We start from the raw sequence: 17311 nt of genomic DNA, 5'->3' as shown, positions 1-17311 counted from the left end.
TATGGGTCATACACCAGAAGTAGGGAAAATTATGGCCTTTTGAGGGTTTATATTGGTAAAAGGAGGCAAAATAGTCCCAGGGTATGTATTATGCCTCAAATTTATGGCTACATTATATTGCATTGTGGCTGACATCTGGTGATTCATATCCTACAACCTAGACGACCATATGAGCAAAGCTACACATTCACGTTCATGCAGAAAGCTAGGGCCCATTACGGAGCAGACCCTGCACCAGCTGGGCTTGGGTACAGGCACTGATAAATACAATCAGACTTATTAGAATTTAGATGACAGACCGCCTTCCCCCATCTCTTGTGTATCGAACTCATTAGCATTGCATGCTGTCTGCTGATGTCAATAGCTGTCGAGTCTCCCAAAAACAGTCAGGGTATCCCCGATGTTGAGAGGACAATTGCTGGTTTCCCTTCCCTAAGCACATCTCCACTTTTGCACGTTTCAGATGACATTTTTTGCGCTGTACTGGTCTTCTTGATATTTATAATTAAAGGGAATGAAGATTGATTTCATATTTATTGCCTTTTAAGGTGTACCTCGTCCACATTTAGTTTCAGAATGGACATCATATGAACATGAGCAATGATGTGAATAGGTAACACAACCATCACATATCTTTTACTGTACCATGCCATTGGTTGGTAAGATCACATCTGCACCAACTACAAATTACCGTTGCCCTAACATTTTGGAAATCTGAATTCCCAACCTCAATGATGCTACACTCAAAAATCTTTAATGTAATGTCATCCAATTCTCTTTGAAGATGTCCTGACCTTACTCACCAAAAAAAATTTAGAAAGCATTCGCAAGTGAACTCAGTGGTACTTGAAGCATCCTGGGCATTAGTGGAAAATCATCTAGTGTCCTCACCTACCATGTGCAACTTATGATACTGTTGTCTTTTCATGCAACAGAGATAATTTTGGGACAAGGTGCAACTGCTACATTTTCAACCATTGCACTATGCCCCTAGTGGTCCAAACTCACTGTTCCACCACTGTAGAACTAGATTATAATCAGAGGATAAGGAAGTCATGTTAGATACATGTAGTCTCCATGTTTACATTATGAGGTCATAAATTATAACCTGAATTCCCAAAAAGTTGGGAGTTTTTGAAATGTAAAGAAAATAAAAATGCAATGATTTGTAGATCTCCAGAGCTTATTTTAAAAGAAAGAGAAGGGGACAAGAGATTACCAGAGTGATATGTAATGCCTGCTCTCCTGAACTCCCTGTAGAGCTGTGTGTGAGTGTAACTGACCCAGTACAGCACTATTCACATCTGCAGGGGTCCTCTCATTGTGCTTAAAGGAAACCTGTCACCGGACATCTATAATACTTACCTATCGGTCGGTGCGGAGCTGTCTAGTGGATGGGCGTCTCCGTTCTCCGCGTCCCGCGCCTCCTCTTTCAGCCATCTTTGTCCTCCTTCTGAAGCTAGTGTGGATGACGCGTTCTACGTCATCTACACTAGCTGACAGTGAGGTCCTGCGAAGGCGCACTTTGATCTGCCCTTAGCGGGCCGAAAGAGGAGGCGCGGGACTCGGAGAACGGAGACCCCCATCCAACTAGACAGCTCCACACTGACCGTTAGGTAAGTATTATAAACTTCCGGTAACAGGTTCCCTTTAAGTTTCCTGTTTCAATATCAGAGCTGTGAGAGCTGCTGCTGCATACTTGTTTGTAATAAGACAAAGTTCAGCTCTATTGCATTGTCTTAGTTACACATCTGACACCTGGTGATACTCTCTTATTTAAAACAAGCTGTATCCTATAAAGAAGAAGTCATAAATCAACATAATCCAGAAATGCTGCCATCTTTGGGGCATAGCTAATTTAAAACAGATGTAGGCAAAATGGAAAACTGTTCTGTTGTGTGATGAACCAAATTTTGAAACTCTTTATGGAAACTACAAATGCCGGTGTCCGGAGGCCTCAAGAGGAGAGGACCATCCAGCTTGTCATCAGTACACAAGTCAAAAGCTTGCGTCTCTTATGGTATGAGGTTGCACTAGTGCCTAGACATGGGAAGCTTACACATGATCTAGAAGTAGAAAGGCACTATCAATGCTGATCAGAATATTGAGGTTTTAGAATAATATATGCTTGCATCCAGAATATATCTAGTTCAGGAAAATTAACTTTTTTGGACTTGAGGTTGTACAAGATGATCTATTGGTGCCCATTTTTGTACCTACAAAGGTTATATGTGAATATAAAATATGTTAGTTAAATGTGTGTGCTTTGCTGGAGTTTAGTATCTATGACTATGGGCGCAAGCAGGGCCGGAAACGCGTCAGAGGGCTTTCCAGCCGAACATATCAAGATTTTATCACGTTCTCTCACAACTTTTCCTTTTTGGAATATATTTTTGTACTATACTGCTTGGGGCAGCAGATCTATGTGATGGGCAGCAGATCTATGTGAGGCCCAACAGACCTATGGAGTTTGGACTTCCACATTTGCAGTGAGTTCCCTAATCCTTTTTATTTTTTCTCTTGACTTATGAAATATGTTAGTCAGGTCTTCTCAGTAGCACACCACACCAATACAGGCCAGATCATTGTTGTTAAGTGTCTTCTAATCCAACCCTACAGAACTAGAGATCTACACTTACGGAAGAGGTAGCGTAATATCAGCCCACCTTCTTTTTTTAGGCTTCCAGATCTAAAAACAAAATAATTAAAAATGGAATGTGACAGCTGATAAATGCTCCCTGAACCATAGGGAGCAAGGCAGACATTGGCATCATCATTTCATTCAGGTATATTTTACTCTGAAACACTGTTGTACTTCAAAGAAAAACATGGTGGACCATGCCATTCAGGTAAACCAGGAGAAAGGTTCTCGGTGGCTTCTGCCTTGTCCCACTCCTATAAGCGATAGATTTCTCCCTGTACACATAGATAGGGAAAGACTTGTCATTCAAGAGAAGTGGGGCAGGAACCAGCCTCTTGGACTATTCACCCAAGCAGTATGGTCCCTGGCTGGCTTTTAAATATATATGTTTTATTCTGAAACATCCCAGAGTTTCAGACTAAGGGCTCATTTACATGTCAGACTGTTCCAAGTATGAGAAAAAGGGATCGATTATTCTGATCAGAGTGTGATACGAGTGTCAACAGATTTTCTTGTATGTGGAGAAATTTTTAAAATTTCTCCACATTCTCCATTAGGATAGTCCATCAACATCAGACTACACTCAAAATGACTGCATTGCTAATTTTGATCAGACACTCTGATCAAAAAAGGACATGTCTCTGCAATTTTCCATGGACCATACACAGTCCGCGAAAACTCATGGACACGTGAATGGCCTCATACACTATCACAGGCATGAGTGCTACCCACGAAAATAAGACATGTGAATGATCCCTAAAACATACCTGCCTGATCTGATACATGTTGCCCAAGCCACAGGCAGCATGTATCAGCTGTCAGGTTAAGATCAAGAGTTCACATTTTGCCATGAAACCTCTTCTCGGGATTAGTATATACAGTGCCTACAAGTAGTATTCAACCCCCTGCAGATTTAGCAGGTTTGATAAGATGCAAATAAGTTAGAGCCTGCAAACTTCAAACAAGAGCAGGATTTATTAACAGATGCATAAATCTTACAAACCAACAAGTTATGTTGCTCAGTTAAATTTTAATACATTTTCAACATCAAAGTGTGGGTCAATTATTATTCAACCCCTAGGTTTAATATTATATTTTGTGGAATAACCCTTGTTTGCAATTACAGCTAATAATCGTCTTTTATAAGACCTGATCAGGCCGGCACAGGTCTCTGGAGTTATCTTGGCCCACTCCTCCATGCAGATCTTCTCCAAGTTATCTAGGTTCTTTGGGTGTCTCATGTGGACTTTATTCTTGAGCTCCTTCCACAAGTTTTCAATTGGGTTAAGGTCAGGAGACTGACTAGGCCACTGCAACACCTTGATTTTTTCCCTCTTGAAGCAGGCCTTGGTTTTCTTGGCTGTGTGCTTTGGGTCGTTGTCTTGTTGGAAGATGAAATGACGACCCATCTTAAGATCCTTGATGGAGGAGCGGAGGTTCTTGGCCAAAATCTCCAGGTAGGCCGTGCTATCCATCTTCCCATGGATGTGGACCAGATGACCAGGCCCCTTGGCTGAGAAACAGCCTCACAGCATGATGCTGCCACCACCATGCTTGACTGTAGGCTTGGTATTCTTGGGGTCGTATGCAGTGCCATCCAGTCTCCAAACGTCACGTGTGTGGTTGGCACCAAAGATCTCGATCTTGGTCTCATCAGACCAGAGAACCTTGAACCAGTCTGTCTCAGAGTCCTCCAAGTGATCATGAGCAAACTGTAGACGAGCCTTGACATGACGCTTTGAAAGTAAAGATACCTTACGGGCTCGTCTGGAATGGAGACCATTGCGGTGGAGTACGTTACTTATGGTATTGACTGAAACCAATGTCCCCACTGCCATGAGATCTTCCCGGAGCTCCTTCCTTGTTGTCCTTGGGTTAGCCTTGACTCTTCGGACAAGCCTGGCCTCGGCACGGGTGGAAACTTTCAAAGGCTGTCCAGGCCGTGGAAGGCTAACAGTAGTTCCATAAGCCTTCCACTTCCGGATGATGCTCCCAACAGTGGAGACAGGTAGGCCCAACTCCTTGGAAAGGGTTTTGTACCCCTTGCCAGCCTTGTGACCCTCCCCGATCTTGTCTCTGATGGCCTTGGAATGCTCCTTTGTCTTTCCCATGTTGACCAAGTATGAGTGCTGTTCACAAGTTTGGGGAGGGTCTTAATTAGTCAGAAAAGGCTGGAAAAAGAGATAATTAATCCAAACATGTGAAGCTCATTGTTCTTTGTGCCTGAAATACTTCTTAACACTTTAGGGGAACCAAACAGAATTCTTGTGGTTTGAGGGGTTGAATAATAAATGACCCTCTGAATAAACTTTTCACAATTTAAAAAAAATTAAAAAAAGAAATAACATTCTTTTTTGCTGCAGTGCATTTCACACTTCCAGGCTGATCTACAGTCCAAATGTCACAATGCCAAGTTAATTCCGAATGTGTAAACCTGCTAAATCTGCAGGGGGTTGAATACTACTTGTAGGCACTGTATCATCCTTAAAAAAAAAAAAAAACACAAAAAAAAAAAACACAACTCTACTGAAACAAAAAAAAAAATTCCAGGAACAGACAATCAGAAACAAGCAGATGCAACCTAGTCAAATGTGGGCAACGATGTAACCTAGTCAAATGTGGGCAACGATGTAACCTAGTCAAATGTGGGCAACGATGTAACTAGATTGGCTTTTGTGACTACTGTGTAATTCACTGTTGCGTTATGGAAGTCTACCATGCAATACTTACCAGGGAACACAAACATCAACCAGATCTGATTCCAATGTGGGAATTTTATCTGAATCTAGTAGAATCATTTTCTCAGTAGTCTCTTTACATGGACATAAACTGCCCTTACACATTAGTTAAATGACAGAGGGATTCCCATAGACAATCTCATGTCTGGAGGCCTACCGAATTTCCCAAATTCAACCCTTTACAGTTTTGTGAGATAAGCTGCATCCAGAAGTCTCTGGCAATAACTCTTCTACCTCTCCCCATTGAAATGTTTATGTGTAAGACAAAACTAGGACTGGATCCAAAACTTGGCAGAGGTACAAAAAACTCGATCTTACTTTTTTTCTGTAGGCCCCATACCAGGTTTTGGCTTCCAGCTGAAAGTGGCATAAGGGATTTTTTTTTTTTTTTTGTTTAAGCCTATTGTTTCCGGTAAGCAACCATTTCAGACTGCGGAAGAGTTTTCTTCAATTGATTTATGAAGAGGAACTCCCAAACCATCTCTGCCCCAATGATCCCTACTAAAAGGGCATTTACACTGCAAAATAATCATGAATGAGTGTTGATAAGATGCTAGTTTCCCGATTATTTTTCCATGTAACAGGCCGCCGATCACTCGAACAAGCAAAACAATGGTTCGTTGGGTGAAATGAGCTTTTGAGCAGTGTAAAAGATCATCATTCTTGGCGGTGCATTATCCTGTGTATACCGGACTAGTGTTTGCGAGAACCATGGCAGCCTACGTGCATGGAACGATCTAGTATAGTAAATTAAGAGTAATAATAATCTGACCAAGGTCACTTTGAGGTAAGGAAAGCAATGAGCAAACCACAGAACAGGACTACATTATAGGACCACATTACAATATAGGGATAAATACATGGGAGGAGAGTAGAATAGGTCAATTTAGGGATTTCTACCCCAAGACACCTTGTCACCACTCTATGTTAGCGCCTGACTTTTTTTTTAAAGCACCTGACTAGTAAATCCACAATCCTCATTACTCCTCATCTGTGTCCACCTACCTGCAGCCGGCAATGATTTACAGCGATCACAAAATAGCATTGATGTTTATATTCCCTTCATCCCATGGAAATGATATTTTTTGGACAGAAAAAGCCCTGTATTGTGAGAGATTGTGGTCTCTGGAGGTCGATCACTGTGCTTTGTATCCTGCTCTCAGATCCTGCTCTGCAATGAATAATTAACCACCCTCCTCCTAATGCAGGTCTTGCATTGATGATGAATATGAAGTACAGCTTGTCCTCTCTTCCATCTTGTCTGGTGGCAGCACATCCATCATGATTACCTAGAAGACTTAACTTGTTACTATTCAAGAAAAATGATCTAGTTAACAACCTCTTATCCTGAACGGTATTTTAGTCTCGTAGCATTTATCTGGCATCTACCAGAGAAAGGTGGCGCCGCACCTGCAGCCCAACAGCATAGTGTGTGCGCACAATGTGTGTGTGTGTGTGTGTGTGTGTGTGTGTGTGTATGTGTGTGCGCGCGCGCGCGTGCGTGCGTGCGTGGCAGGTTTTCATACTTTGTAAAAGGTGACTTATACTTATCACAACGTAAGGAACGTTGGTGCATCTGGAGTGTCAAAAGAAATACATAAGGCGGTTATTAATGCACTTACATCATAATCACAAAGACAACCTCCTACCTCACCCTAACAACCCCACACTTTTATAACTTTTTGTATAAGTTAAGAAGCACTTCAGCAAAATAATTTATTTTACTTATATAATACAGAATAGTCTATCAAATAATAATGAAGATTCTTTTGCTTATGCAAAAATATTTAATGCGCCACATCTCATTTATCTGCTATCTTGATTGTATTCTCCCCCTTGATATGGTTCCCATAATGAGTACTACATTTCCTATGATGCCGAAGTCCGACCACATTGCTGTTGCCTCAATCCAATTGCAACCAATGACATAGAATATCTGTCCCCTGATCTATAATGTCAGTGTATCCTATGTGATGTATATACAGCAGTCTCAGTGTATCCTATGTGATATTTATATTATATATATATATATATATATATATATATATATATATATATATATATATATACATACACACACACACAGTACAGACCAAAAGTTTGGGCACACCTTCTCATTCAAAGAGTTTTCATTATTTTCATGACTCTGAAAATTGTAGGTTCACATTGAAGGCATCAAAACTATGATTTAACACATGTGGAATGAAATATTTAACAAAAAAGTGGGAAACAACTGAAAATATGTCTTATATTCTAGGTTCCTAGGTTCTTCAAAGTAGCCAACTTTTGCTTTGATTACTACTTTGCACACTCTTGGCATTCTCTTGATGAGCTTGAAGAGGTAGTCACCAGAAATGGTCTTCCAACAGTCTTGAAGAAGTTCCCAGAGATGCTTAGCACTTGTTGGCCCTTTTGCCTTCACTCTGCGGTCCAGCTCACCCCAAACCATCTTGATTGGGTTCAGGTCTGGTGACTTTGGAGAGCGGATCATCTGGCGTAGCACCCCATCACTCTCCTTCTTAGTGAAATAGCCCTTACACAGCCTGGATGTGTGTTTGGGGTCATTGTCCTGTTGAAAAATAAATGATGGTCCAACTAAACGCAAACCGGATGGAATAGCATGCCTCTGCAAGATGCTGTGGTAGGCATGCTGGTTCTGTATGCCTTCAATCTTGAATGAATCTCCAACAGTGTCACCAGCAAAGCACCCCCACACCATCACACCTCCTCCTCCATGCTTCACGGTGGGAACCAGCCATGTAGAGTCCATCCGTTCACTTTTTCTGCGTCGCACAAAGACACGGTGGTTGGATCCAGAGATCTCAAATTTGGACTCATCAGACCAAAGCACAGATTTCCACTGGTCTAATGTCCATTCCTTGTGTTCTTTAGCCCAAACAAGTCTCTTCTGCTTGTTGCCTGTCCTTAGCAGTGGTTTCCTAGCAGCTATTTTACCAGGAAGGCCTGCTGCACAAAGTCTCCTCTTAACAGTTGTTCTAGAGATGTGTCTGCTGCTAGAACTCTGTGTGGCATTGACCTTGTCTCTATCTAATCTGAGCTGCTGTTAACCTGCGATTTCTGAGGCTGGTGACTCGGATAAACTTATCCTCCGCAGCAGCGGTGACTCTTGGTATTCCTTTCCTGGGGCGGTCCTCATGTGAGCCAGTTTCTTTGTAGAGTTTGATGGTTTTTGCCACTGCACTTGGGGACACTTTCAAAGTTTTCCCAATTTTTCGGACTGACTGACCTTAATTTCTTAAAGTAATGATGGCCACTTGTTTTTCTTTACTTAGCTGCATTTTTTCTTGCCATAATACAAATTCTAACAGTCTATTCAGTAGGACTATCAGCTGTGTATCCACCAGAATTCTGCACAACACAACTGATGATCCCAACCCCATTTATAAGGCAAGAAATCCCACTTATTAAACCTGACAGGGCACACCTGTGAAGTGCAAACCATTTCCGGTGACTACCTCTTGAAGCTCATCAAGAGAATGCCAAGAGTGCACAAAGCAGTAATCAAAGCAAAAAGGTGGCTACTTTGAAGAACCTAGAATATAAGACATATTTTCAGTTGTTTCACACTTTTTTGTGAAGTATTTCATTCCACGCGTGTTCATTCATAATTTTAATGTATCAATGTGAATCTACAATTTTCAGAGTCATGAAAATAAAGAAAACTCTTTGAATGAGAAGGTGTGTCCAAACGTTTGGTCTGTACAATGTATACTATGCGATATATACACAGCAGTCTCAGTGTATCCTATGCGATGTATGTACAGCAGTCTCAGTGTATCCTATGCGATGTATGTACAGCAGTCTCAGTGTATCCTATGCGATGTATGTACAGCAGTCTCAGTGTATCCTATGCGATGTATGTACAGCAGTCTCAGTGTATCCTATGCGATGTAAAGACAGCAGTCTCAGTGTATCCTATGCGATGTAAAGACAGCAGTCTCAGTGTATCCTATGCGATGTATATACATCAGTCTCAGTGTATCTTATGCAATGTATATACATCAGTCTCAAGGTATCCTCTGTAATGTATATACAGCAGTCTCAGTGTATGCTATGTAATGTATATACAGCAGAATGAGGGGGTGGGGGGAATACCTCTTGAAACGGCGCCACTCCTACAGACTAAATCCTCCTGCGGCAGATTGGCTACAGCACACCTGTTCGCACAGGTGGTGACCCCATGGTATTTGGCAGGGGATGCAGCTTTGCACCCGACTAGTGCAATTAGTAAGGTGTTGTGCTTTTGTGGACCACCCATTTAAGATACAATTTACCCCTAAAGACTGACTCCAGCAGTCTTATTTTGGCTGCTGTAGGATACAGTTCCTGTGCAGAGACACATTACGATCGTCTAAACGCCTCCAAGGAACATAATCATTAATCACATATTAATTAGATCGCTGAGGTAATCTCTGCCATTCTCTATGAAATAGTCGAGGGATTTGTGCCATTTGAAAGTGAAACCAGTGGACAATGTGACATAGGATATCGAATTCTCAGCATCATTCCTAGAGGCAGACTAAAGGGTACACATTAGTGATGAGCGAGCATGCTTGTAACTACTCGGTACTCGCACGAGTATCACTGTACTCGGGCTGCTCGGCGGGTACCGAGTAATTTTGCAATACTCGTGCTTTACTCGTGGTCTTCATCCCTGCATGTTGGCGCTCTTTTGAGAGCCAGCCCTCATGCAGGGATTGGCTGGCAGACCACTGCAATGCCACAGCCCTGTTAGTTGTGGAATTGCAGTGATTGGCCGGCCTGCACAGCGTGACCGAGCCTTTATACCGGCCGGCGCGCTGTGCTCTGTACACAGCCATCTCATATTCCCTGCTTTCCACGCCCACAGGCGCCTATGATTGGTTGCAGTGAGACACGCCCCCACGCTGAGTGACAGGTGTCACACTGCACCCAATCACAGCAGCCGGTGGGCGTGTCTATACTGTGCAGTAAAATAAATAAATAAATAATTAAAAAAACGGCGTGCGGTTCCCCCCAATTTTAATACCAGCCAGATAAAGCCATACAGCTGAAGGCTGGTATTCTCAGGATGGGGAGCCCCACGTTATGGGGAGCCCCCCACCCTAACAATATCAGTCAGCAGCTGGCCAGAATTGCCGCATACATTATATGCGACAATTCTGGGGCTGTACCCGGCTCTTCCCGATTTACCCTGGTGCGTTGGCAAATCGGGGTAATAAGGAGTTATTGGAAGCCCATAGCTGCCAATAAGTCCTAGATTAATCATGTCATGCGTCTATGAGACACCTTCCATGATTAATCTGTAAGTTACAGTAAATAAACACACACACCAGAAAAAATCCTTTATTAGAAATAAAAAACACACACATATACCCTGGTTCACCACTTTAATCAGCCCGAAAAAGCCCTCCTTGTCCGGTGTAATCCAGGATGATCCAGCGTCGCATCCAGCGCTGCTGCATGGAGGTGACCGGAGCTGCAGCAGACACCGCCGCTCCGGTCACCTCCACACAGCAAATGAACACAGCCGCGCGATCAGCTGCTGTCACTGAGGTTACCCGCTGTCACCGCTGCATCCACCGGTGGCCGCGGGTAACCTCAGTGACAGCAGCTGATCGCGCGGCTGTGTTCATTTGCTGTGTGGAGGTGACCGGAGCGGCTGTGTGTGCTGCGGCTCCGGTCACCTCCATGCAGCAGCGCTGGAAGCGACGCTGGACCATCCTGGATTACGCCGGACATGGAGGGCTTTTTCGGGCTGATTAAAGTGGTGAACCAGGGTATATGTGTGTGTTTTTATTTCTAATAAAGGATTTTTTCTGGTGTGTGTGTGTTTATTTACTGTAACTTACAGATTAATCATGGAGGGTGTCTCATAGACGCCTGACATGATTAATCTAGGACTTATTGGCAGCTATGGGCTGCCAATAACTCCTTATTACCCCGATTTGCCAACGCACCAGGGCAAATCGGGAAGAGCCGGGTACAGTCCCAGAACTGTCGCATATAATGTATGCGGCAATTCTGGGCGGCTGTTGGCTGATATTGTTAGGGTGGGGGGCTCCCCATAACGTGGAGCTCCCCATCCTGAGAATACCAGCCTTCAGCCGTATGGCTTTATCTGGCTGGTTTTAAAAATGGGGGGAACCGCACGCCGTTTTTTTTAATTATTTATTAATTTTAATTATTAATTTTAATTATTTATTAAATAATTAAAAAAAACGGCGTGCGGTTCCCCCCATTTTTAAAACCAGCCAGATAAAGCCATACGGCTGAAGGCTGGTATTCTCAGGATGGGGAGCTCCACGTTATGGGGAGCCCCCCACCCTAACAATATCAGCCAACAGCTGCCCAGAATTGCCGCATACATTATATGCGACAGTTCTGGGACTGTACCCGGCTCTTCCCGATTTACCCTGGTGCGTTGGCAAATCGGGGTAATAAGGAGTTAATGGCAGCCCATAGCTGCCACTAAATCCTAGATTAATCATGTCAGGCGTCTCCCCGAGATTCCTTCCATGATTAATCTGTAAATTACAGTTAAAAAACACACACATCCGAAAAATCCTTTATTAGAAATAAAAAACACTAACAAAGTCCCTCATTACCAATTTATTAACCCCGACAAACCCTCCATGTCCGGCGTACTCCACGGACTCCGGCGTCGCGTCCAGCTCTGCTGCATGGAAGTGACAGGAGCTGCAGAAGACACCGCCGCTCCGGTCACCTCCACGCAGCTAATGAAGACAGCCGTGCGATCAGCTGAGCTGTCACTGAGGTTACCCGCTGTCACTGGATCCAGTGACGGCGGGTAACCTCAGTGACAGCTCAGCTGATCGCGCTACTCACCTCATTTGCTGCGTGGAAGTGACCGGAGCGGCGGTGTCTTCTGCAGCTCCGGTCACCTCTATGCAGCAGCGCAGGATGCGACGCTGGAACATCCTGGATGACGCCGGACATGGAGGGCTTTTTGGGGCTGATTAAAGTGGTGAACCAGGGAATGTGTGTGTGTTTTTTATTTCTAATAAAGGATTTTTCGGGTGTGTGTGTTTATTTACTGTAACTTACAGATTAATCATGGAGGGTGTCTCATAGACGCCTGACATGATTAATCTAGGATTTAGTGGCAGCTATGGGCTGCCATTAACTCCTTATTACCCCGATTTGCCAAAGCACCAGGGCAAATCGGGAAGAGCCGGGTACAGCCCCAGAACTGTCGCATATAATGTATGCGGCAATTCTGGGCGGCTGCTGACTGATATTGTTAGGCTGGGGGGCTCCCCATAACGTGGAGCTCCCCATCCTGAGAATACCAGCCTTCAGCCGTATGGCTTTATCTGGCTGGCATTAAAATGGGGGGGACCGCATGCCGTTTTTTTTTAATTATTTATTAATTTATTTTACTGCACAGTATAGACACGCCCACCGGCTGCTGTGATTGGGTGCAGTGTGACACCTGTCACTCAGCGTGGGGGCGTGTCTCACTGCAACCAATCATAGGCACCGGTGGGCGGGGAAAGCAGGGAATAGGAGATTGTTTAATGAGCGGCCGGCTTTTTCAAAATAGTAAAAGCCGCCGGTCACCTCCACGCAGCTAATGAAGGGAATAGCGCGATCAGCTGCTGTCAGTCAGGTAACTCCCGGCCACCGCTGGATCCAGCGGTGCCGCGATTAACCTCAGTGACAGCAGCTGATCGCGCTACTCACCTCAGTTGGTGCATGGAGCTGACTGGAGCGGCGGTGAGTAGCGCGATCAGCTGAGCTGTCACTGAGGTTACCCGCGGCCACCGCTGCATCCACCGCTGGATCCAGGTAACCTCAGTGACAGCTCAGCTGATCGCTATACTCATCTCATTAGCTGCGTGGAGGTGACCGGAGCGGCGGTGTCTTCTGCAGCTCCTGTCACTTCCATGCAGCAGAGCTGGACGCGACGCTGGAGGACTGTGGAGTACGCCGGACATGGAGGGTTTGTCGGGGTTAATAAATTGGTAATGAGGGACTTTGTTAGTGTTTTTTATTTCTAATAAAGGATTTTTCGGGTGTGTGTGTTTTTTAACTGTAATTTACAGATTAATCATGGAAGGAATCTCGGGGAGACGCCTGACATGATTAATCTAGGATTTAGTGGCAGCTATGGGCTGCCATTAACTCCTTATTACCCCGATTTGCCAACGCACCAGGGTAAATCGGGAAGAGCCGGGTACAGCCCCAGAACTGTCGCATCTAATGTATGCGGCAATTCTGGGCGGCTGCTGACTGATATTGTTAGGGTGGGGGGCTCCCCATAACGTGGAGCTCCCCATCCTGAGAATACCAGCCTTCAGCCGTATGGCTTTATCTGGCTGGTATTAAAATTGGGGGGACCGCATGCCGTTTTTTTTAATTATTTAATTATTTATTTCACTGCACAGTATACACACACCGGCTGCTGTGATTGGTTGCAGTGAGACAGCTGTCACTCAGTGTGGGAGCGTGTCTCACTGCAACCAATCATAGGCGCCGAAAAGCAGGACAGCAGGGAATAGGAGATTGATTAATGAGCGGCCGGCTTTTTCAAAAGAGGAAAAGCCACCGGAGTTTGAACAGCTGTGCAGCGCCGCGGCAGTGATCGGGGAACGGTAAGTAAGAGAGAGGGGGGGGAACTGACCGACAGACTGTGAGAGGGGGACAGACAAGACAGAGAGAGACAGACCGACGGACTGAGGGAGATAGAATAAAAAAAAAAAAATGACCGACATCGCTAGTAAAAAGCACAAAACGTGCGTTTTGGACATCGGAGTGCCACACAAGGTTTTCATGTAAAATCTTTCATGTATTAATCTCAAAAAGTAACATACACCAGCTCTATCTCACTATTGGGTATGTGCCCTTAACATTTCCGCCATGAAAATTCATTTTGGTGTCATTTTGGAAGGTTTTCTGGTGAGTCCGTAAAAATGGCGTAAAACTCGGACAAAATTGTTCACATCTGTGACTTTTGAGTGATAAATGCTTCAAGGGGTCTTCCCCATGCTGATGCCATGTCATTTGAGCACTCTTCTGAGACTTTTGTGACATTTTTAGGGTTTCTACATGCTGCCGGGGGGTCATTTCACAAAAATACTCGGGTCTCCCATAGGATAACATTGGGCTCGTTGCTCGGCCCGAGTACACGAGTATCTTGGGATGCTCGGCCCGAGCCTCGAGCACCCGAGCTTTTTAGTACTCGCTCATCACTAGTACACATACATCAGGATGGGCAGCACGACACCTGCCTCATTGTCCTGTAAGCAAGGCAGGCACATGGAGCACACATGTAGCAGAGCCAGGCTGGTCTTTAGCCAAAACACCAAATGGTTGTATGACAAATCCAGCTCTGCTACATCTGGATATAAGATAAAAGGATAAAAATGGAGGATTTATTAAATGATGACTATAATCATGTGGCATGAGTGGATTAAACTTTATTTGTAAACTAGTCAAAAAAAAACAAAAAACTTTTAACTCCTTAATGCTTGTGGAACACTCAGCCATGCCATAATTGTGTCCTGCTACATGGTTCTATATTAGCCCCTGTATGTGAGTAGCTTTGTCCTTTACGCAGCGTCTCCTCTCACCTGTTATTGATCCTCTACTGTTTTAAGTCATTTCCCAGGCCGACACAGTGACCTCTACCACATTTACGAGATGTCAGCAGTTGTGTGTCCTCTGATGTGATCTTTACTAGATGGTGGCCGCAGCCTGAAGTCTCACAACGGGCCACACAACACAATAGATAGGGTCAGAACAGGAAAGACGTGGAGTGTAGGGAGAATATTTAGGCACACAGTATTCATATATGTAGAAATGCCTTCTATGTATTATTCTGTAGAAATGGAGACAATTATGGGGCAGATGACTCCGGATTCACCCAAGAGCCATATTTCAGCCTTTGGTGTCCTTTGTTTGCCCAAGAACTATGGTGCCGAGGACTTTGGCCGGGAACATTGAGGTCAATTATTGATGCTGTGGTATGGATCAGATGATTAGCACGTATTAAGACATGATCGCAGATATAGTTTGAGGTGATTTGTACTGAAACAAGGTATTTAGATTAATGCAGCATTACAGATGTCACAGTGGTCCTACCTTCATTATCCCAGTAGTCCGCACAGTCCCCGGTCTCTCTCCTGAGTGGTCCCTGCTGCTCCTCCCAGACTGTGGACTGTCCTCGGAGCATCCACCATTTAGCACCAGCTCCTCTCTTCCACGATCAGGTACATGCAGCCCCCCTGAGGTAAAGGTGCCTCCATCTTGCACCCCTAAAAGTCCCACAACAGCAGCAGCTGCAGCAGCACAGGCTGCAGGGTCCCGTCCATCTGCCATAGTGAGGACTCAGTGCCTCATCCCGGCATGCTGGTCCTGAGGAAATGAATAGCTAGATGTGCAAGCACACTGACACTGCCCACATGAGGAAAGGGATGGGGATCTTCAGCCTATCTGCATCCTACTACATCCTGAGAGTGGTGCAGGTACCTGAGAAGCCTACTGTCAGCGGAGGCTACGCCATGTATCACTGGTCTGTCACTTCTGGAAGATCTGTGCCGCAATGAATGGGAATTTGTGCTGAGAAACCACAGAGCAGAGGATCTCCTGTGGTTTGGGGGGGGTCTGTATAGCAAGAATAGCGGACTGGTGGGATTCTGTCCTGTGGTGTTGCGGTACAGATGTGGAGCTGTACTGCAGTGTCAGTGGAGAGTAGGGATCTGTGCTACAGGGCCAGGGAATTAGTGGGGTCTGCAGGCTTAGTCAGGTTGGTTCAAGAGTGTGCTATCATTTTAGTAAGTTAGCAGGATGTGTGCTGCAGTCAGTGTAGCAATAGGGATCTGTGCTGCAGTCAAGAAGTCAGTGGGATCTGTGCTGCAGTCAGTGGAGCAATAGGGATGTGTGCTGCAGTCAGTGGAGCAATAGGGATGTGTGCTGCAGACAGTGGAGCAATAGGGATCTGTGCTGCAGTCAAGAAGTCAGTGGGATCTGTGCTGCAGTCAGTGGAGCAATAGGGATGTGTGCTGCAGTCAGTGGAGCAATAGGGATGTGTGCTGCAGACAGTGGAGCAATAGGGATCTGTGCTGCAGTCAGTGGAGCAATAGGGATCTGTGCTGCAGTCAGTGGAGCAATAGGGATCTGTGCTGCAGGCAGTGGAGCAATAGGGATCTGTGCTGCAGGCAGTGGAGCAATAGGGATCTGTGCTGCAGTCAGTGGAGCAATAGGGATCTGTGCTGCAGGCAGTGGAGCAATAGGGATCTGTGCTGCAGGCAGTGGAGCAATAGGGATCTGTGCTGCAGGCAGTGGAGCAATAGGGATCTGTGCTGCAGGCAGTGGAGCAATAGGGATCTGTGCTGCAGGCAGTGGAGCAATAGGGATCTGTGCTGCCGGCAGTGGAGCAATAGGGATCTGTGCTGCCGGCAGTGGAGCAATAGGGATCTGTGCTGCCGGCAGTGGAGCAATAGGGATCTGTGCTGCAGGCAGTGGAGCAATAGGGATCTGTGCTGCAGGCAGTGGAGCAATAGGGATCTCTGCTGCAGGCAGTAGAGCAATAGGGATCTGTGCTGCAGGCAGTGGAGCAATAGGGATCTGTGCTGCAGGCAGTGGAGCAATAGGGATATGTGCTGCAGGCAGTGGAGCAATAGGGATATGTGCTGCAGGCAGTGGAGCAATAGGGATATGTGCTGCAGGCAGTGGAGCAATAGGGATCTGTGCTGCAGGCCGTGGAGCAATAGGGATCTGTGCTGCAGGCAGTGGAGCAATAGGGATCTGTGCTGCAGGCAGTGGAGCAATAGGGATATGTGCTGCAGGCAGTGGAGCAATAGGGATCTGTGCTGCAGGCCGTGGAGCAATAGGGATATGTGCTGCAGGCAGTGGAGCAATAGGGATATGTGCTGCAGGCAGTGGAGCAATAGGGATATGTGCTGCA

At 45.3% G+C, this 17311-nt stretch overlaps 1 protein-coding gene across 1 annotated transcript in view; it reads right to left on the bottom strand.

Annotated features, from left to right (window-relative positions):
- Positions 1-16550, bottom strand: part of LOC142311510 (inactive phospholipase C-like protein 2) — a 142397-nt gene extending 125847 nt beyond the window's left edge. Inside the window, exon 1 of the mRNA XM_075350013.1 lies at positions 15487-16550. Within this exon, the coding sequence (XP_075206128.1) occupies positions 15487-15723 (237 nt within the window). The 5' untranslated portion in view covers positions 15724-16550. The remainder of the gene's footprint in view (positions 1-15486) is intronic.
- Positions 16551-17311: the final 761 nt, after the last annotated feature.

Source organism: Anomaloglossus baeobatrachus, chromosome 5 (genome assembly GCF_048569485.1).
Source record: "Anomaloglossus baeobatrachus isolate aAnoBae1 chromosome 5, aAnoBae1.hap1, whole genome shotgun sequence".
In the NCBI taxonomy this organism is placed as follows: Eukaryota; Metazoa; Chordata; class Amphibia; order Anura; family Aromobatidae; genus Anomaloglossus; species Anomaloglossus baeobatrachus.
This window is presented reverse-complemented; position numbering and strand designations above follow the sequence as displayed.